The sequence below is a fragment of the Belonocnema kinseyi genome, chromosome 5 (assembly GCF_010883055.1).
Source record: "Belonocnema kinseyi isolate 2016_QV_RU_SX_M_011 chromosome 5, B_treatae_v1, whole genome shotgun sequence".
Lineage (NCBI taxonomy): Eukaryota > Metazoa > Arthropoda > Insecta > Hymenoptera > Cynipidae > Belonocnema > Belonocnema kinseyi.
This window is the reverse complement of record NC_046661.1, coordinates 119288382-119310073: the sequence shown is the minus strand read 5'-3', so window position 1 is coordinate 119310073 and position 21692 is coordinate 119288382. Positions and strand designations below refer to the sequence as shown.

Below are 21692 nucleotides of genomic sequence, written 5' to 3'. Positions count from 1 at the left end.
TGGATCAATCTGAAAAATCTCTATCCCTTCCACACACTACTCCTTTCCCCTGCCGAGTGAGTCACGCCTACCCCGAAAGGGAAATGGCTTAATGGTGTAACATGTCAAAGTTCCTCAAGTTTTATCATAATAAATCGATTAAAGAGGAAAAAATCTGATTAATCGTTTTATCATAAAATTGACATTTCATCTGTGCAAATAAATATCTTTTTTGAAAGCACTCATGTTGCAATATTTTTTTATGAAAGTACACTATTTCAAAAGTATAGTCATAAATTTGCAGGTTAAAATAATTCAAATTGCGTTAGATGAGTTTTAAGTAAAAACCCATTATTTTTTACTTGTTTTTTTTTCAATAATTTTTTTAACAAACTTAAAACAAATAAATGGCTATAAAATCAATTCTACCTTATAAAAGACACCTTAAACTATATCGGATAATTTGATTGTGTCAAAATATTCAATAGGACTTTTCTGTAATTTATTGCATTTATTTGTGGATTCCAGACAAATGGTTTTAGTTGTATGTACTTTTTTTTAATTTCCCAAAAAATATGCAAGATATCACAGATGCAAGAAGTATTTTTTGCAAACTTTTTTTAGACTTGCATTCTTTTATTTGACTCTTTTTTTGTACATTCCCTTGCTTCCGAAAAAATTCTAAAATTTCATTTTAAAAAAATCTCTGACTACAGAAATGCTTTAATGCATTTATAGCTCGATACATGTCTGTTTTATAGGATAAATTTAACAAAAAATTTAAGAAAAATATTATTTTTTTTATCGAATTTATATATTTTCAACAAAATTAAATTTTCTGGCAGACTTCGAAAGACATTCAAATTCAAATTAGACAATGACCCAGTAATCGTGTGGGTCGCAATAATAATAAAACTTGGTTTTAATTTGAATATATCGTTCGAATAATATATTTAATGTAATAATTAATTATGGAATCCATTTATTTTCCGCATGTTTTAATGTGAAATTGAATTTCAGTCAATTTAAATGATATAAAAAGAAAAAACTCTATAAAAACTCTATAAATTTGGTTAAATGAAAATTATTAGAAGATTACTCGAATAAAATTACTAAATTTTACCTACAAATTTAACGTTGAAAAGTTCTGTAAATACAAAATAAAGAAAACCCCAATCCTTTTACAAATAAATAATTCTATAATCAGGTATAACTGCAATTGATCTTTCATAAACAACAAAAATAGGGTCAATTTCATGAATTCTCTTTAATTACAAAAATATGACTTATGTACAAACTATTTCTCACGCAATCAAGTACTCTTGTCAGCGAGAACTTCCATTCAACAAAAAATCTGCCACTTTTTCAATTGTTCCTAAATTACAAAATGCATTTACAATATTTTCTATTAAAGGTTGATTCGACGGATCAGGCTCCTCTAGTTTTACGAAAGAAGTCTTTGAATTATCAATACTTCTCGAAAATCGATTCCTTTTTTTTAAAAAAAAAGTTTCCAAGTTTTCAGTGCTGAAATTTTGCAGTGAACACACGCAGAAAGGGTATTCTTCCGTCAAATATTTTGCAGAATAAAGTGTCTCGTTGTTGTTTTTAAAAGAAGCTGAAGACTCTTTCTGAGTTTTAATCTCTTCAAGGGATATATTTACCTGATAAAACAACAATAGAAAATGATCATTTTAATAATATGGTTTTTTTAACGCCATTAGTATTTTAACCAGGGTGTCTAGTATATCTTTAAAAAAATTCCAGGATTTTTCTAGGTTTTTCTGGGACAAAAAAAATACATTTTGCCAGGTACCTTTTTTAGAGAGTGAAAAACTACTTTTCACGAAAAAGTATAATTTTTAGATCTAGCGGAACAAAAAAAAAGTTATGTCCGTTCTCAAATGCTCTCCTAATCTGATTTTCTAGCAAAAAACCCTTTTTTTCGTGAAATTTGATTGAGTTTTTGAATTTTAAGTTAATTTAGGTTGAATATTTAATAAAATAATTGAATTTTGAAGAAAATAGTTGAATTTTTAACCAAATTGTTAAATTTTAAACATAGAAAGATGAATTTTCAACATAATGATCGAATTTTAAACAAAAAAGTCTAAACTTCAACCAAAAGAAGTAGCATTTTCAACAAAAATAATTGAATTTTTTAGAATACTGTTTAATTTCTAACAAAAAATAGTGAGTTTCAACTCGAACTATACGATTTTTCTGAACAAATAGACCAGTTTTTCAACAAATCAGTTGTATTTTCAACAAACAAAAAGACTTTCCAACAAAATAATTTAATTTTTTACCAAATACTGGAGTTTTCTACTCAAATATCAATTTTGAAACCAAAAATTTTCTGCTTGAACCAGAAATAGAGTTGAATTTTCAACAAAAATATGAATTCTCAAAATAAAATTAAATAGTTGACACTTCAACATAAAAACGAATTTTTAACAAAACAGTTAAATTTTCAATCCAAGAATTGAATTAAAAAAAAACTTTCAACAAAAAGTTTAATGTTTTACCAAATCCACGATTTTTCAACAGGAAGAATATTTTTCTACCATAAATGACAACTTTGGTCATTTATGACCAAACTAAAGGTCAACTTTGAACAAAAAAGACCAATTTTCAACCCAGAAGACCAATTTTTTTTACAAAAAGCTTGCTTTTCAATCCGCAAATATTAATTTTCTACCAAAAAAAAACAAAACAAATTTACAACAAAAGAGATAAATTTTCAACTTAAATTATGAATCTGGAACGAAGATAATTTGCAACCCGAAAATATTAATTTTGTATCAAAACGAGTAATTTTCAAAAACAAAAATAATTTTTAACAAATTAGTTCGAATTTCAACCCAGAATTCAAATATTCTAATCAAAAAGATGAACTTTCGATAAAATAATATTTTTCAGTAAAAAAAAATCTTATACAAATTATTAAACTTTCAAGCCAAAAGTAGAAATTTTGGTAAAACAGTTTGAATTGTCAATGCGAAAATATGAATTTCAACGAAAAGGATTAGTTCTCAACCAATCATGACAAATTTTTAAATAAAAAAGATCAATTTAAAAAAAAAAAAGATTATATTTACAGTTAAAAATTTAATTTTAATTTCAAACATTAATTTTCAAGCAAAATACTTCATTTTTAAACTCAAGAGATGAGTCTTCAAATAAAAAAAGAATTTTTTAATAACGTTTACAAAGAAAAATAGTCTCTAACAAAGTACTTCATTTTTCAACCAAAGATATTACTTTTCAATAAAAATAACGAATCTTTAACTGGAATTTTAAAATTTTCAATTAAAAAATTTAATTTTGAGAAAAGAATTTTCAATCTAAAAGATGAATTTTTAACAACGAAAAAGCAAGTGTTTCAACCTTTACCCAAATAATTGAATTTCTTTTTAAAAAATATAAATTTTCAAGAAATGATATAATAGTGGATATTCACTACAAAAAGAATTCTTTTAAAATAAAATTAATGAATTTGCAACCAAATAATAAAATTCTTAACTAAAAGTATATAAATCTTGATAAGGAAGCAAATGAAAAAAAGAAATAAAAATGCGAAGCAAAGAAATGTCTAAGAAGAATATTATACCAGGATAGCCCCGAATTTCATATTCAAAATTCTCTAACTAAACTCTGACCATTTTTTTTTTTTTTAATAGACATTCCCTGACTTTTGTAAGATTTTTTTTCTTCAAAATTCTCGACTTTCGCCGGCCAATAAAATTCCCTGGTAATACACTGACAAAAACATTATAAAACGGTTCAAAGTTATTTTCTCTTTCACAGGGTGGACGTTTTTATCTAAGAAGAAAATTCCCGGTTTTTACCCGGTTAAATTAAATTAATTAACCAATTAAATTTAATAAATCAAACTATATTCTAAACATTTTTCCATATAAAACATTTAAAGTAATAAAGAACCAATCAAAGCATTCAAAGTGGAACACTTGAATTCCACACTTTTAAAAATGAAGTTTAAAAGGTTTTAAATTCCAAAATTGTGTATTCAAATGCTCAAAAATTTACACGTGCCAAAAGGAAGGTACTAACACTTTTCAATTAAAGAATGTTAAAGAAAATGCAAATCAATTGCAAAATTTAGAACTTTGATCAATTATAGAGTTCACAGATTCAGATTAAGTTCCAAAAATATAAATCCACGTTAACATTTTAAATAGTCTAAATTAAAGAATCAAACAATCAACTTTAAAAATTTTCAAAATTAGATTATTTTAAGTAATTTTAAGCTAGACACATTAAATATTGAAAAATAATTTTTTTAACTTCACAGTTCTTAAATTAAAAGTTAAATTATATTTATTTGAAATAGTCTGGGCATCCTTTAAAAGTTTTCAAAATCTTAAGAAATCTAAAGGTAGTTTAAAATTTTTCCAAATTCAAAATAATTTTTGAATTTTTTTTCGGAACTTTTAAATATATTTCAAAATGAATTGACTTTTTTCTATAACTTTTAGAAAATCCTGCAAATTAAAAAAATATACATTTTAATTTTGAACAACAATAGAACACTTATTATTTGTAAAAATATTATAGTAATTTTAGGAGATATTTAGAAGTTTTAAAAAGATTCGAATCTTCGAAAGACTTCAAAAAAATAAAAAAATTTCTTAAGATTCTTAAGAAAATTGAATATTATTTTTCACTTCGAAAAATTATTGTAACAGAAAGTTTAAGAAGATTTTAAGATATTTAAAAAATTATCAAAGAAGAAGATGGAAGATTTTAAGGAGTTTTTTTTAATTTGCAGGAATTCAAAAATTTTAAAGAAATTTTCGATTAATTAGAAAATATATTTAGAAGTTCAAAAAAAAAATGTTACACACTTCGTTTAATTTATTTGAAATAATTTCAAGTTTTTAATTAATTTTGAATCTTTTCAAAACTTCTAAATATCTCTTAAAATTACTCAAATTTTCTCTACAAATAATAAGTTGTCAAAATTTAACAATTTCACTTATGAATTTAGCACTTTTTAAATAGAACAATTAAAATTGTAACGCTAAAAATTTAAAAGCTCTTCGAAAATCTAAAGACTCAAAGCTTTCTATGTAAAACAATTTAGTTTGCAAATGTTTTCTTTAAAATATTCGGTTTCAATTCATTCGTCTTAAATAAACCGTGAAATATTGCTAAATATTAAATACTTATTCTTTTTCTACATTAAGGTATTTCAAATTAAATGGGATAAAAATTAAATAATTTAGATCCAAAATATTTTAAATTTAATACAAACCTTTAATTATGACTATATTATTATGGAGTTATTTTTACGTTTAGATTTTTAATGGCTAAAAAAATTAATAGAAATAATATATTAATAAATTTATTTATTAAATTTAATGTAAAAAAATAATATAAAGGAATACCTGAAACTCTGAATTAAGAATAAATTTTTGATAAATCATGAAAATTTGTATTTAAAAATAAAATTATCAGAATATATGATATATTAATATCAATTCTAATCTGGAAATTATCAAATTTTGAACGGATCTAGAATTGTTTGGTCAAAACCATTATTGTTCAGAATTCTATACTTCGAGTACAGATCCATTTCAAAAATAATTTATTTATTTATATTTACAATTGATAAACTAAAAGTGTTTTTTATCAAAAAATTTCATCTTCGAATGCTTTAAATTTTTAATTGTTTATATCTTCAAAACTGCAATTTAATTATTTTTAAAAACTTTTAAAATCGAACTTTGGCAGATTTTTCTTCTGAAAATAGATAAAATTCCCTGTTTCCCGGTCCGGCAACCATCCTGTTTTTTATTTTTTTTATTTTCGATTTTAAAAAATTCTTATTTTTAATTTTTTTTAACCTTAAAAACTGCATTTTAAAGTTCTTTAAATTAAAATATATGCTTAAAAATTAAAAATCTAAAATGAGACATTTTTAAAGTCAAGGATTTTCGAATTGAGCATTCTAAACTAAATGATATAATAATTGAGAAAAATCACAATTTAACAAATTATTTAAAAAACGGTTGAAAGCAAAGTTGGACAAAATTTTTATTCTAAAAATGTTGTAAAATTCCCGGAAAGAAAATAAATTCACTGTCATTTCCCGGTCCCATAAGTATTTCCAGGAAGCTAGACACCCTGTTTTTACGTTTTAAATGCAGTAATATTATAAATAATGACTCACAAAATTAATGCAGTCAGAAACTGAGCACTTTGAATTCTCTGAAGCGCTGGGGATATTTTTTCCGATCCCATTCACTATTAATTTAACAAGCGCCTCTTTAAGTCTCTCTTTGGAATCAGTTTCCAAAGGCAACCAGACGTTGACACTCACGCTTAAATTTAAGGACTCCACATAGTGCCACCAACTTTTTGGAACCAATAAAACTTCCCCAGGATCTAAAATTACGGTTCTCGCACCAGGGATATTTTTCAGCAATTTAATTTCATCCTCAGATGGTGAAAAGAAATTTATTGAGCTGTAAATAGTCGACTCTTCGTAAGGCACTCTAACTGGTTTGAGTCTTTCGGCTGCCTCGGGAGGAAAAAGTATCCATTCCTTCCTGAAAAGAATTAATTTATTAAATTTCTCACTTTCCACTTTTATTGTAAATTAAGTCGAACTAAATTCAGGGTTGCCAAAGAAATCTGCTCTCAAAATTTGAGCTCTTTTACAGGTTTTCTAAGCCTTCAACGTTAAAATTTCAAATTCAAGCCTTTAAAAATAAGTGAAAGATTCAAGAAAATTTACACTCTAATTATCCTACATTTGAAGCATTTAATTTAAAAACTAAACAATTCAAAATTAAACGACTTTTAATTCAAGCACTCAATATTTTTTAACTTTACACTGAAAATTTCCAAAATTAAATATGCTTAATTTCAAGAAATTTAAAAGTGAAAAATTATGAATTGGATATCTTCAAAATTGAAAATTTCCAAATCAAGTCTTCAAAAATAAAGAATTAAAAATTTTATTTCAACAAAATTCAATAATTTCAAACTTAAACATCAAGTGTTAAACTTAAATTGTATACTAATAAATTCAAAATTTACCTATTTTCCGCTTAAATATTTACTACTGTAAATTTTTAATTTTTAATGTTGGAAATTCGAAAATCTTGTGCAGAAATTTAATATGAATTTAACTTCACACGCAAAAAAAGCCTGGCGAGTGAAAAACGAACCTAGTAACCAACAATTTATAAAAAGAATCCGCGAATTTTATTGGTAAAGAAAAAGTCAGGGAATTAGAAAAAAATATATTGCAAAAGTCAGGGAATTTCTATAACTTGAAATAATTGTAAAGCAAAATAAATTTGAATTAATAATTATATTATTATATAATTATTTTAAAATAATTATTAATGAATCAATCATTTTATTTAAATTTTTTTAAATTAAATTCTTTTTAAATTAAAAAGTTAAAAAAAATCTGTTTAGAAAAAAAGATTTAAAATGTTGCAAGTTTACGCTTTCGGTTTTTGAGTTTTATTTGTCAGAAAAAATAAAAAATTGGTCAGAGAAAAATTAGAGAATTTCGAAAATAAAGTTTTACGGTAACCCTAATATAATATTCTTGTTGGCAATTTATTATTAATATTCTTGTTGGCAATTTATTATTTGTTCAAAAATTCAACAGTTTAGCTAAAAAGTCATCCTTATTGTTTGAAAATTTAACTGCTTTCTTGAAAATTCGTATTTTTGAGTTAATAATTGTAGCTTTCTTTGATAAAAATGTATCTGTTTGGTAAAAAATACAACAATTTGGTTAAAAAGTTATCCTTTTAAGCTAAAAATTCAAATATTATGATAAACATGCATTCTTTTTGGATGAAAATTCAAGTATCATGTAGAAAATTTACTTCTTGTTTAAATCTCATATTTTCACGTTAAGATGTGAAACTAAAATCTTTTTTGGATGAATATTTCAATTATTTCTTCTTCAAAATTTGTCTTTTTTAATTGAAATTCATCTATTTTATTAGAAACAAGATCTTTCTTGGATAAAGAGTCATTCTTTTTTATTGATAATTCAAAATTTTTGTTCAAAAAGTAATTTTGTTTTATTGGAAATTTAATCTTGAAAATTTGTCTTTTTGGGTTAAAAATTCTTTCTTTTATCTTCAAAGAAAATTTACTTCTTGCTTAAGTCTCACATTTCAATGTTAAACAGTCTAACTAAAAACCTTTTTTGGACAAAAGTTCAAATGTTCTTTTTTTGATGTTGAAATTTTTTTTAAATTGAAAATATATTTGTTTTAGTAGCTACGTCATTTTCTTGGATAAAAGTGCCACTTTTTGTTTGAAAATTCAGCAAATTTGTTAAAAAGTGATCCTTTTTGGTTGAAAATTAAACTGTTTTGTTGTAAGGACGTATTTTTGAGTTGAAAATTCCAGTAACTACCAAAAATTTACTTTTTGTTTGAAATTGATATTTTGGCGTGTAAAAGTCAATTGAAGTATTTTTTAGATAAAAATTCAACTCTTTCTAATTTATCGCTTTAATGTAAAAAAAAACATCTATTGTAATAGAAATTCAAGCTTTCTGGGAAAAATTGGTCCTTTTTCGATAAAAATTCAAATATTTCGGAGAAAATTCACTTTTTGTTTCAAATTTATCTTTTAGTATTCAAAATTCAATTGAAGTCTTTTTTTGGATGACAATTTATATATTTTAATTAAAAATTCATCTATTTTGATGTTAAAAAATCAAACTAAGAATCTTTTTTTTGGATAAAAATTCAAATGTTTTTTTTAATTTCCTTTTTAATTGAAAATTTGTTTTAGTAGATGTTTCATATTTCTTGTATAAAAATCCAACTGTTTTAAAAAAATTAATATTCTTTGCTCGAGAATTCAAGTATTTTGTTTGAAAAATTTTGTTCAATTACTTTGTTAAAAAATAATTTTTTTGTTAAAAATTACCATTTTTTATTAAAAATTCACTTCTTTGGTTGAAAGTTCAACTATTCTCTTAAAAACTGATCTTTATTGATAAAAAAATTCAACTGTGTGGACAAGAGTTGAACTACTTTATTGAAAAAATTTTTTTTAATGAAGTTTTTACCTACTCCTCGGTTGAAAATTTAACCGTTTTGTTAAAAATTAAATGTTGAAAAAAGTTGAAAAAATTCTGTGGAAAATTTTTGTACAGAAAATTCGTGTTTTAGTTTGAAGGTTTTACAATTTTAGTTAACATTTTTTTTCTCTCATGACTGAAAAATCTTTATTTGTTGAAAATTCGATTTTTCTTTTTTGAAATTCATTTTTTTACATAAAATTTCATCTTTCTTGGTTGAAATATCAACATTATATCTTTTTTATAGGAATTCATTCTTTTAGATTGAAAACTCAATTATATTTCTTTAAAAATTTAATTATTTTTTTGAAACTTCAAGTATTTTGTTAAAAAATCATCATTTATGGTTGAAAAGTATTTTTTTTAAATATAAATAAATTTGAAAATGCTGTATTCAAGTCCCATATCTTATTAATTCTGGAAATCATGAATGACGTACAATAAGAGAATAAAAGGGATCCACTTTAATCTTCCTCTCCTGACACTGTTTCCAAATTTTTTTTAACTCTTTGACAACCCTGTGAATTGTATTTATTAAAAATTTTAACTAACTTTCCGTGTATTTGAGCCACTAAGTTACATCCGTAAGAATCTTGATGGCAATTTGTGTGAGCACCTTTGCTTCCTATCCAAATAGTTGAATCTTTCCCATCCAAATCAAAACCAAATCTGTTCCAATTTAGAGATTGAAGAATTTCGGGAGAATTCTTGCACCACTCATGCATATATTTATAGTCAAAATAATACCAAGATTCAAAATCATTTTTCTTTATAAAATCTTTCATTGTGAACCACTCCATAGGACACTCGACTTCCCACTGTGGTCGCTAAAATAATTATCAGTTGATTACTCATAAAATAATTTACTATTATTTTAAAAATAAAAGGTAAACAATTGACACATTAATAAATCGAGCCAATTTCAAAAAGATTGGTTTGAATAGTTCAAGGTATGAAAGCGAACGACTTAAAAAAGATCAAACTTAACTGATTAAAATATCCTTCGAATAAATAATAAAATGATGCAATTCTTGGAATATTTTTATGATTTAAAAAATAATATTTACGGAAGTTTGCGCAATATGTCCTGTTCGAAAAGGTAACTGTACATTTCCAAATTTTTTGGCTAACGTTTTTAAATCCCAGTCAAGAAGATTCCAAATATTTTCTCCATTTAATTTTCGTATTATGTTACGTAGCAGAATCGGCTCGTCGAGTTCCAGAATAGCACGTCGTAGAGTTTCTTCTGAAGGTTCATCAAGTATCTGTAAATTCATTGATTTTAAATTAATATCCTGCTTTCGGAAAAACAATTTTTGTTCTCCACAAGCCCTGGTGGAAAAAATTTCGGCAAGAATGTACAACTATTTGGAAAAAATTGTTTAAAAAAATACAATTAAATACAAATAGCTAATTTTGTTTTGTATTTTCCTGTAGAAAAAATGAACAAGAAAGTATAAGTTACTACAATGCAAAAATTTTGAAACTTTTTACTACGGGAATATAGGAAATATAGAATATAAATATAAGGAATATAGGAATAGGGTACAGGAACTTTTGTTCAAAAAATCGATTATCCAAAATAGACGAATTCTTGTATTAAATATATGTAAAAATGCTGTTGAAGTGGTTATTTTTGTCGGAAAATTCAGGAATATGTTAAAAAATCATCATTTTTTTCGATGCATTTTAGAGAGAAAAAAAATTAAACGCCTTTTTCTCGAAACAACGTTTCTCAACCTGGTTGACATAATTAAAAAAAACAACTATTGGACCGATCGGGCTGCAATTCTCACAGCATATTCTGCACTGTGTGCTTATCGTCCGAACAGCCAGAATTATTATTGATTAATATTTCACCCTTTTTTAAACAATTTATGGTAAAAAAAAGGTTGCAAAATTTTCAAATCCGCCATTTTGTATTATTTTTTTCGAATTTTAATCCTGCATTCCCGATCATAACTGCAACTTTACTCTTCAATAATATTGCGAATTTTTTTATTTCCGATGCTTAGAAATGGAGATTTCATGTCAACCAGATTTTAGCAGGGCTAACTTCAGGCAACCGTACCAGCTATATTTACGATGGAATTAAAATAAAATAAAATTTTCTCATAGAATTTGATGTCAATATTTATATATAAAAAGTTTGAATCAATAAAATAATTATTAATAAGAAAAAAATTCTTAAAAAAGCATCTAATTTCTTGCATTAACCCCTTCATGTTTTTTTACTCGTTTATAAAAATCTACAGGTATTAGAAAAAACTACAGGATCTTACATATTTTTAATATTTGTGTTTGGCATCATAAAACCACTATTAATTCTACGCAAATTAATGTAAAAAATTACAAATCTTTACGAAAAAATACAAGACTTCATAAAAAAGTTGAAATTTTGACTTGCACTTTACTGTCAATTTTTGTATGATATGTAATTTATGAGTTTCTACAAGAAATTTCAATTTTTTTTTTAAATGAGGCTTTTAACAAAAACTTTTGCTATTATAATAAATCACAGATCAAGCAGACATTTCAGTTATTCGAAATTTTTTAAATTACAATTTTACCTGGCATTAGTAATCAGAACGATATTTTATTTAAAAAAATAAATCTTGAAAGATATATTTAAAATTTATGAACAGATTCTAACATAATTTAAAACTATAATTTTTTTAATTAATTTAAGAAAAATATTTAAAAAGATTTCCAAAATGTTCAAAAAAGAATATGTACTCTCTTAAGGTTTTTTTTAATCTTGCAGGATTCTTGAAAAATGGTGGGAAAATTTTCAATTATTTTTTAATTTGAAAAATTAATGTTGAGAAAATGTTTTTAACAAAATTAATAATAAATAACAATTTACCAAATATTAATTTATAAAAAAAATCGAGGAAGTTTAAGATATATTTAGAAGTTTTGAAAAGATTCCAAAATAATTTGAAACTTGAAATTATTTCAAAACATCTAAAACAAAATGTAAATATTAAATAGATTTAAAAAATTTTTTTATTAAAATTCCAAGAAAAACCAAAATATATTTTTTTTATTTTAAAAGAATATTTAAACAGATTTTCAGAATTTTTAAATAAAATTTTGACGAATTTAAGGCCATTTTTTTAATCTTGCAGGATTCTTTGAAAAATTTAGGGAAATTTTTTTATTATTTTTTATTTGAAAAATTAATTTTGAGAAAATGTTTTTAAAAAATTTAATAATAAATAACAATTTAACAAATATTAATTTATAAAAAAAATCGAGGAAGCTTAAGATACATTTAGAAGTTTTGAAAAAAATCCAAAATAATTTAAAACTTGAAAAAATTTAAAAGCATTTAAAACAAAATGTAAATATTTGAAATATTTCAAAAGAATACATATTTTTTATTATAATTTCTAGAAAAACAAAAATGTTGCAAAAAATTAATTTTACAAGAATATTTAAAAACATTTCCAGAATTTTCAAAAAAGAATGTGAATATTATAAGGCTTTTTTTTTTTAATCTTACAGGATTTTCGAACAAATGTAGGACAAATTCGAGTTCCAAGATAATAGTCCAATTTTCATTAAATGCCTGGCATTTAATTAATTTTTTTTTTTTTAATTAATTTAATTCAAATTAACAAATTTTTGAAAGGATATTTTAAAATATTTCAATACAAATTTTGATGTATATGTATGTAAATTTTGATGTATTTTTCCAGCTTAAAATTGATTAAAATGATAAGATTTCGAAAATTTATAATTATTTTTAACCTTGTTCAATTTATCCACCATTTTTTTACAGTTTAAACATAAACAATTTTTTGTTGTAATAACTATCATGTATACTTAACTGAAAATTATCTCATTCCAATATTCTAAATCTTTTTCATCCTATAGTCAATTCCTGTAGATTTTTGTAGTTGTACATTCCTGTAGGAAATTAAAACTACAATAAAATACACCAATATACAAGAAAGTACAAAATTCGTTCGATTGATAGACAAAAGTTATACTTTATGTTTAATTTTGCATAACAAATCAAAATTTTCAACAAAATACTTGAATTTTCACTCAAATAGTTTAATTTTTAACTAAAAAAGGTAAATTTTCAGTTAAAAATATTAATTTTTAACAAAAAATGGAAGAGTTACATTTCCAGTCAATATAACTAGTTCTCAACAAAAAAAACTTATTTTTAAATAAAATAGTTTTTTTGAACTATTTTGTTGAAAATTCGTTTTGTTTTTGTAGACAATTTTTTAAAATAAAAATGAAGCTCTTCTATTTTTTCTATAAAATTGATCTTTTTTTTTGTTTGTCCAAAATTCAGTTAATTTCTTGAAAATTTAATTCTTTTGGTTTTCAATTTTGGTTTCAATGCATATTTTTCGGTTGTAAATTCAACACTTTTTCTCAAAAATATGTCTTTATGGCTTGGAAACACAACATTTTGGATGACTTTTTTTCTTTACTGATTGAAGAATCTTTCTTGGTTAAATTCAACTGCTTTCGGAAATTTTTTTTTGTTAGTGATTCATCAGTATGGTTGAAAATGTAACTATTTTGTTGAATATGTCATTTTTCTTGATTGGAAGTAATATTGTATTAACTGAAAATGTAATTGTTCCATTTTTAATTAAAAACTCATCTTTTTGAGTTTAAAACTCGCTTACTGGGTTGAAAATTCACTAAAAATAATTCAAATATAAGACTTTTTTTTACTTTAACAGTATCGATCTCCTGGCTGTAAAGTTGTTTTTATATCTAAAAGAAAATTTTAGAACGGTCAGGAAAAATGAGAAATTTGTCAGGGGAAAAAGAGATTTTAAAAGCTCAATGTATTTTCAAAATTTCAGGAAATATAATCATATTTCATGGAATTTCACGGATTTTAAAAATAATATAATGTTATTGGATTGCAATGGATTGTTGATTTTATCATATTTTAAGTGGCACCAAAAGAAATTTGAATTGGATTTCCAAAATTTAAAGTTCTTTTTTTTAATTTGACGAACTACATGTTTTTAATTGACATGAAAAGATTCATATTATAGTTCAAATTTTCTTATTCAGTTCAAATTTAATTCCCGGAAAAATTGAATAATTAAATTTTAAAAAATGAGTAAAGTTCTTAATTGAACATTTAAAAATTAAGAATCTTTGAAAAAAGTATTTCCGAGCTTAAACTTTTGAGTCTGAACAACTTTAGTGCTAAGGCATCGAAAATTAAACTATTTTAAAATTGCGCATTAAAAATTATAATTTTTAAATTAAATTATATCATATAGTTTCAAACGACATTTAAAGTGATTGGATAGATTTCATTATTAAAAAATGAGATTTCTACGCAAACAAAATTCACTGTCATTTTTTACGGTCAATATTAAAATTATTTTAATATGCATTGCAAACCTTGAAAGTTGAATTATTCTATAAAGGTTGAAAATTATATGATTTCTAATTGGGAGTTTTAAAAATAATGAATCCAAGCCTAATTTGAACGATTAAAATTGAAACAATTCCAAACTTCGTTTGAATTGAAATACACTGGAACCTGGATTTAAGAACAGTGGTGGGAAATGCTTGCAGTGGCCTTGATCGTAAATTCAGGGAATCCAAACGTGAACATACTGGACCGCAGAACCATTTCCAATTAAAACATATTTATATAATTATAATATATTATAATATATAATAAATTTTCATAATATATATGTTCTATCTTCTAATCGAATTATATCTAAATATGTATACGAAAAAGTATATTTTAAATTGTAATTCATAACAAACCGTCCTCTTTGAGGAAGCAATGTAATAAAAATATTTCATCCGAATAAAATAAAAATATTAATAACAACCTTGACGTCTTCAGTATAGATATCCTCATCGTTATGATTGTTTTCGATTTCGAAAGCATTTTTTTCTTGAAAAGAGTTCGTTCTTTTGTTTTCTTCTTCTTCCTGTAAAACAGATGAAATACTTCGGAATGGCAATCAATTCTCAGAAAAAAATGTCATATAATTTCCCGGTTTTCAAAGAAATTCTTCGACTTAAAGTGGTCAGAACTGATCTTGAAATTAAAGTGTTTGAAATGCATCAATTTTTAATTTCAAGTATTCAGAATTTGAAATAAAAGATTTAAAAAACCAACATTCCAGGTAAATATGGATCAACTTTTATGATCTACTATTCAGTGCATTTTTATTATTTTGTAGAGAGAATTTATGCGCAACTTATAAATAATATTTTTAGTATCTAAGCTTACCCCGATGATCCATACTTAACCCGGTTGACGAAATACAAATTTCTAAATATAAACTTTCCAATATGAACAGCAACGCAAGAAGAGATGTTTAAAATTGTATACATTTCCAACTTATAATTGTACGATATAAAATTGAAAGCATACCTGCACTATTAGATAATTTGAGGTTTATGGCTTTTAAAATATTTTATTGCAATTTTAACCATAAAATTGAATATTTTTGATTAAGTTTTATTAAAAATTACATAAAAATAAATAAGTTCGATTTTAAACGCTTTTAACCATTAAAGGACACACTTCCGTAAAATAACATAAAGAGCATACTGGGTGTTAGGCACCCAAGGGTATACAAACGTGTGATGTGCCGACGGTATTGGATAGTTGTTTACAAGAAAATCGATTAATGATGTTTAATCCATCTTGTTTAAGGAGAAAAAGGTTTCATAACAGTTTAAAAAAATTAAAGTAGTTTAAAAAATCCTTTTTGGAAAAAAATTTAAAAATGACTTCTTTCACTCTAAAATTCATAAAGTTTTAAGTACTTTGCGTGATTTAACGATTTTATTTATGTTAAACTGCGTAGAAAAATTATAAAATTCAAAATTACGTGAAAATGACATAGAAAAATAGGGTTTCATGTCATTTGTTAATATGGCGCCATATGCTCCATTTTCTCGAATTTGGTACGTTTTTTTAAAGCGCAAATAAATCGCTGGGTAATTTAAACCCAGTATACCCTTTAAGGGTTAAAATATAATGGTATAATTTATAATACTTCAATGTGAAATTACTCGATCTTGAACAATTCATACGTGTAAATTAAAACATTTTCTATTTCAAATACTTTAATTCTAAAATCAAATTCAACATTTTTAGCAGTGTTGTAATCCTAAAAGAAAAAGTGGCCTGGCAGTACTTTCCATAAACTACGTATTATACTCTTGATTCGGAGTTCATCTCATTTGGTTATAAATTATATTATTTGATTGAAAATCCAATTATTTGGTTAAAAATGCAACTCTTTTGTTAGAAAGTCTTCAAGAATTTCACTAATTTCTTGAAAATGCATTTTTTTAGTTAAAGGATGAAAATGGTTAATGGTCGAAAATTTCTCTATTTTGATAAAAAAATTCGTTTCCCGTTTGGTTGAAAAAAACTTTCTTTAAACTGGAAATTAAACTATTCAATTTTTGATAAAAAAACTTTTCTTTTTCACTTAAAAATTCACATATTCTTTTAAAAATGTTTCTTTTTTATTTCAAGATTCAACTTTTAGGTTTGAAAATTCATTTACTTTGTTAAAATGTTGTCTTTCGTGATAAAAAAATTAAATATTCTTGGTTGAAAATTTATCCTTCATGGTTGAAAGGTCGATTATTTGACTAACAGTTGAACTACTTTGTAAGGAAACTAAATTTTTTATTGAGGATTCAAAATTATATAAGAAAATTCAACTATTTGATTTTAAATAAACTTTACGTTAAAAATTCTGTTTTGTAGAAAATTGATCTTTTGGTTTGAAAAATAATATTTTTGGGTTGAAAATTCAACTTTTTTGTAAATAATTCATCTCTTTAGTTCTAAATTTAAATAATTTTGTTGAAAATTCATGTACTTTGGTCAAAAATCATTTTTTTCTGAAAATTAAACTGCTCCGTGTTTAGTTTAAACTTTAGTTCTGTATATTGGATAAGTTGAAGATTCGTATTTTTTATAGAACATCAATCTTCTTGGTTAAAAATTCATATTTTTGGTTGAAAAATTCAGAAATTTGTTTAAAAAATTAGTTTCTTTTCAATATTTTGCAAAAGGCATTTTAAGTGAACATTTCACACTCAAAGTCTTCTAAAATAATTTCAAATTAGAAATGCTTAAAAATGTATAATTTTAAGTTGGAATTAAAGCCATTTTATAGAATTTCAAAGCGATTTCATATTAAATCATGTTATAAAATCTGATAACTCAAATACCAAAGGGTTCATAGTACAAAAACAAATCAACTTTACTCTTATTTTACTTACTGTTTTATTACTACTTTCAGTTTTAATTTTCTTTACTGGTGATTCAATATCTATTACTTCCAAACCTAAATTTACGCTCGGCACGGCAGTTTGTTTCAATCTTTTGACTCTGGAATTATTTTCTGAAAAAAGCGTTTATACTTATTCAAAGATAAAATATAGTAACCTAAAAATAAAATACTGTTTACACAAACAGTTATTTGTAAAATTATAAAACAAAGTTGGGTCAATGTGGGTAAGTGTAAGACAAAATAAAAAATTTATACTTTGTTTAACGATATTTAAAAAATGTGTGAATATTGTTGTGGCAAACTTTTTATTTTATTTGGTGTCTGTTGCCGATTTCAGTTAAAGGTTTTTCTATGATTTTAAGAAGCAATATAATAATATAATTTAAAACAAAAGACTATTTTTAATGAAAAGCTGTTAAAACTTACAGAGAACATTTATTAACTAACATTTGTCCAACAGCGAATATTTTACACGTTCCGGCAAATTTTTCTAACAAATAACTATTTTCAGAGTATTTACTGATTTTAAAAATTGGAAACAGTAGTGCTGTACGGAATGTTTTCCCTGACAAAATAAGTCACGATTTACTCCAAATCGACCATTTTTGAAAAATGGGTAAGAAGCGACAGTAGAACAAAATTCATTAATAAAAACTATTAATGAAATATTTTTTCGTAACTTTTAAATGTTTTCCTAGAATAATGTTTCTTCTTCCGTCAGAAATTATGATTAATATATTAATTCTTAAAATGACAGAACAATATTTTTCCAGAGACCAGCTTCCCTGCGGATTGTGATAAAAAAATTCAATTTTGAGACACAAAAAAAATTTGTTTCCGTGATATAAAGTTTCTAAATACGGCTAAACAAAGTTTGATGGAAAAAAGTCAGCCAATTCCGATAAAATCGACAGAAAATTTTGAGATCAAAATCTCATGAGTTTTTAAAACTTGGCTTTAGATAGATTAAAAAAAGAATTTTCAATTTTTTGAAAAAAGTAAAAACTTATTCTTGAGATATCGAAATAATGAATGAGAACAAAGGATTAACAAAAAAACTGATCCAGATTCGAGAAAATGGTTGTGGAAGTTTACAATATCAAAATGACACTGTTAAAGTTGAACAAGACTTGACTGCGGATCACAATAAAAAAAAATTCTGTTAAAAAAATCATGTTTCCAATACTTTACGGCAATTCCTCGAAAATCGAACGAGAATTTTGAGATAAAAATGTCATGGGTGTTAAGAAATAAATTTGAAAAATAAATTAAATTAATTAAAATAAATAAAATTTCATGGAATCAGCTTGGTACAGAGATTAAAAAACAAATTTACTATTTCATGCAAAATTAAAAACTTTTTATCGCGGTAAAAAGGAAACTAAATGAGGATAAAAAAGGATTCGCCAAAAAAATTATGCTATTCAGAGAAAAATAAAATTTTCAAATCGCAATATATCGCAGTATGAGTGACTTTTTTGGCTAAAAATCCGAAAAACAATAAAAAATATTTTTTTCATCATATGTTAATATGTTATTTAATTGCATCAAAAAGGGATTTAAAAACGATAGTAATACATTTTTTTTAAATGTATGTTGTGAAAATTCTGGACTTTAAAAGAGAGTATTAAACTTTATTGCTAAATTTCAGTATATATATCTTGGATATTTTAAAATAATTTCCAGTTATTTCATTAAAACTGAAGTGATTGAACATAGTTTTAAAGATCGAAAAAAATTCTATCAGAATGAGTGAACAGATTTCGAAGAAAAAAGTAAACTATGTCATTGAATTCGAATAAATTTAGATAAATTAATTGGAAATAAGGAGAATTCGATTAAATGTATAAAGATTTAATGCGTCAAAAAAATTTTTTTTGGTGAATTGAAAGCAATTAGAATATATTAATTTGAAAATTCAATCAAAACATTACATTTTAAATAAATGTCGACATACTTCAGGCAATTCAACAAATTCAATAGAATGCCTGAGAATTGAAGGTAACTTCATAAGACTTCAAGGTGAATTTAAAAAATCTAATAAAATTCAGAGTTGAGTAAAATTGAGTCATTCAGGAAGAATTCAAAAGTATTTGGAGAAAATTTTTAAAAATTCAAGAAAATTCTGAAGAGTTGAAAAATTCAAGCTGAACTAATGATGCAGGGTAAATTCCAAATGAACTGAAATGGATTAGCAAAAAAAAATCTATTTATGTCCGTAAAATTGCAGTTAATCCAGAAGAACTCAAGGATGTTTAAGAGAATTGAATCAAAATTCTTAGGTTTTTAAAGATTCCCAATAATGCATTCTAAAATTTGGTATTACCATCACAAATGCTTCCTTTTGGAGCACATTTTTTCTAAATAAAGCCTTATATAAGGTAATATAATAGATATCGTTGACAAAAATTTTTGTTATCAAACATTATTATTATTTTGTTCATATTTTTTAATTTTGTTTGTTAAAAATTATTTTTTTTGTCGAGACAATTAATCTTCTTGCTTGAAAAATCATATTTTTGGGTAGAAAATTTATCTTTTTTACTAAAATTGCACTTTTTGGTTGAAAATGCATCTTTGTTTGCTGAAAAAAAACTATTTGGTCAAAAACCTAATTAATTTTTGAATGGAATTATTATAATTGAGATCAATTGGTGAAATGAGTTATAATCCTAAGTTGTTTAATATGACGCATGCCAAGAATAAGAAATTGTAATATTGTAAACTGTTATAAACAGACAGTGTGCCATTAGGGTGGTCCAAAATCATACCTGCTGACATTTTTTTTTTTTATTAGAGGGCCGAAACCTTTATTTACTTCAAAATCATCGAAGTTTGCATCTGATAATTTTTTAACTCATATTGTTTATTCGAAAACTTGTACAATAACAAAACGGGTTATTAATATTTGAACGAAAATGTACGGAAAGAAAATAAAGCGTCTGCACCAGGCCTGTGCATCTCTCCATATTTCAGATTTTAACTTGACCCCGCAACTGTCCTAAGTTGATTAGTTCCTAATATCTCCAGCGCGGCGCTAATTGTCCTATCACTCCCTGTTTTTACATAGAAAGCAATGGGACTAAATCACTTTTTAAATTTTTTAGTTAACAAAATGTTATTTCCATGAAAAAAAATCCTTGAAATTAAAACAATGTTACTCATTTAACATTCCAAAATACTTTTCCGTCGTACAATAATACTGGCAAAGTGTAATATATCTTAGATGTGAATTTGAATGAAAAGTAAAATATGATTCTTAAAGTTTATTGTGAAAAACAAATTAACAATATTATTAATGGAATGAGAAAAAATCCGGGAGAAAAATTTGAATAGTACAAAGTTTAAACTTACCATGTGAATAATCTCGCTTATGAATATATGATAGATATAATGTATTCCTTATTGAATTTAACTAAATTTACATTTGAAACCATTTTATTTAATAATCAGTGAAAAATAAAAGAATAAATTTTTTTAATTGCTCTCTTTTATCATTATATCATTTTAAGTATTTAAAACAAAGATGTTTAAACATTGATTATATTTACATCTTGGCGTTTTATAAAATTATAATTTATATTTGTTCCTATGAAAAATAGTTTGTTTTTTTTTGCCACTATTTAAATTATTGAATAAACTATTTTTTATGTTCTTCACATATTTTTATGTTATATGTTCTTGAATGAAAATTTAATTCAATTTCAATTACATTTTTCTCATTATATTCAATAGCGTAAGTACTCGCTAAACCCTAAAATATTAAGTTTGAATTTGTATACTATTGAAACTTTTTCACAAGACTATTGACATATTTTATTAATATAAATATTATTTACTGCATTTTCAGATATAAAAAGCATTATATTTAACTTTTTATTCAAATTGAAACCTAATATTCCACTTTACTAAGTTTATTGGGTGGCGTTTTAATTCATGTTTTACATTAGCATTTATATACATCGTTTGCAAAATTGTTTTGAAATATAAAATGAGTAAAATTCTTTTCATTTCCATTTTTTTACACACACACACACACACATCCGCACACACAGAGAGTGAGAGATTCTGTGCTAGTACACCCTGGTGGACTTCTGAGGAACTGCAATACCATAAACAATAGAATTTGGAAAGGTAGGAACACTACATAGTCGATAAATCAGAGCGCGCCGTGGTGGCTGATTCAACAGTCAGGACGCACTCCGAGGCGCTGCGGCAAAATCGTTTTCGGAAAAATGGAATTCAGGTTTCTGGATTTAAACTTAGCTTGCGGAAGATATTAAAAATTTGTTGGGGAGTTTTTAATCAATCATTTCCATTAAATTACTTTAAATTTT

At 24.5% G+C, this 21692-nt stretch overlaps 1 protein-coding gene across 1 annotated transcript in view; it reads right to left on the bottom strand.

The window, feature by feature from the left end:
* Positions 1-1227: 1227 nt before the first annotated feature.
* LOC117173093 overlaps positions 1228-21692 on the bottom strand; it is a 23982-nt gene continuing 3517 nt past the window's right edge. Inside the window, exons 3-8 of the mRNA XM_033361479.1 lie at positions 17345-17466; positions 14917-15018; positions 10141-10338; positions 9626-9900; positions 6176-6554; positions 1228-1643 (exon numbers count right to left, since the gene is read on the bottom strand). Of these exons, the coding sequence (XP_033217370.1) occupies positions 1305-1643; positions 6176-6554; positions 9626-9900; positions 10141-10338; positions 14917-15018; positions 17345-17466 (1415 nt within the window). The 3' untranslated portion in view covers positions 1228-1304. The remainder of the gene's footprint in view (positions 1644-6175; positions 6555-9625; positions 9901-10140; positions 10339-14916; positions 15019-17344; positions 17467-21692) is intronic.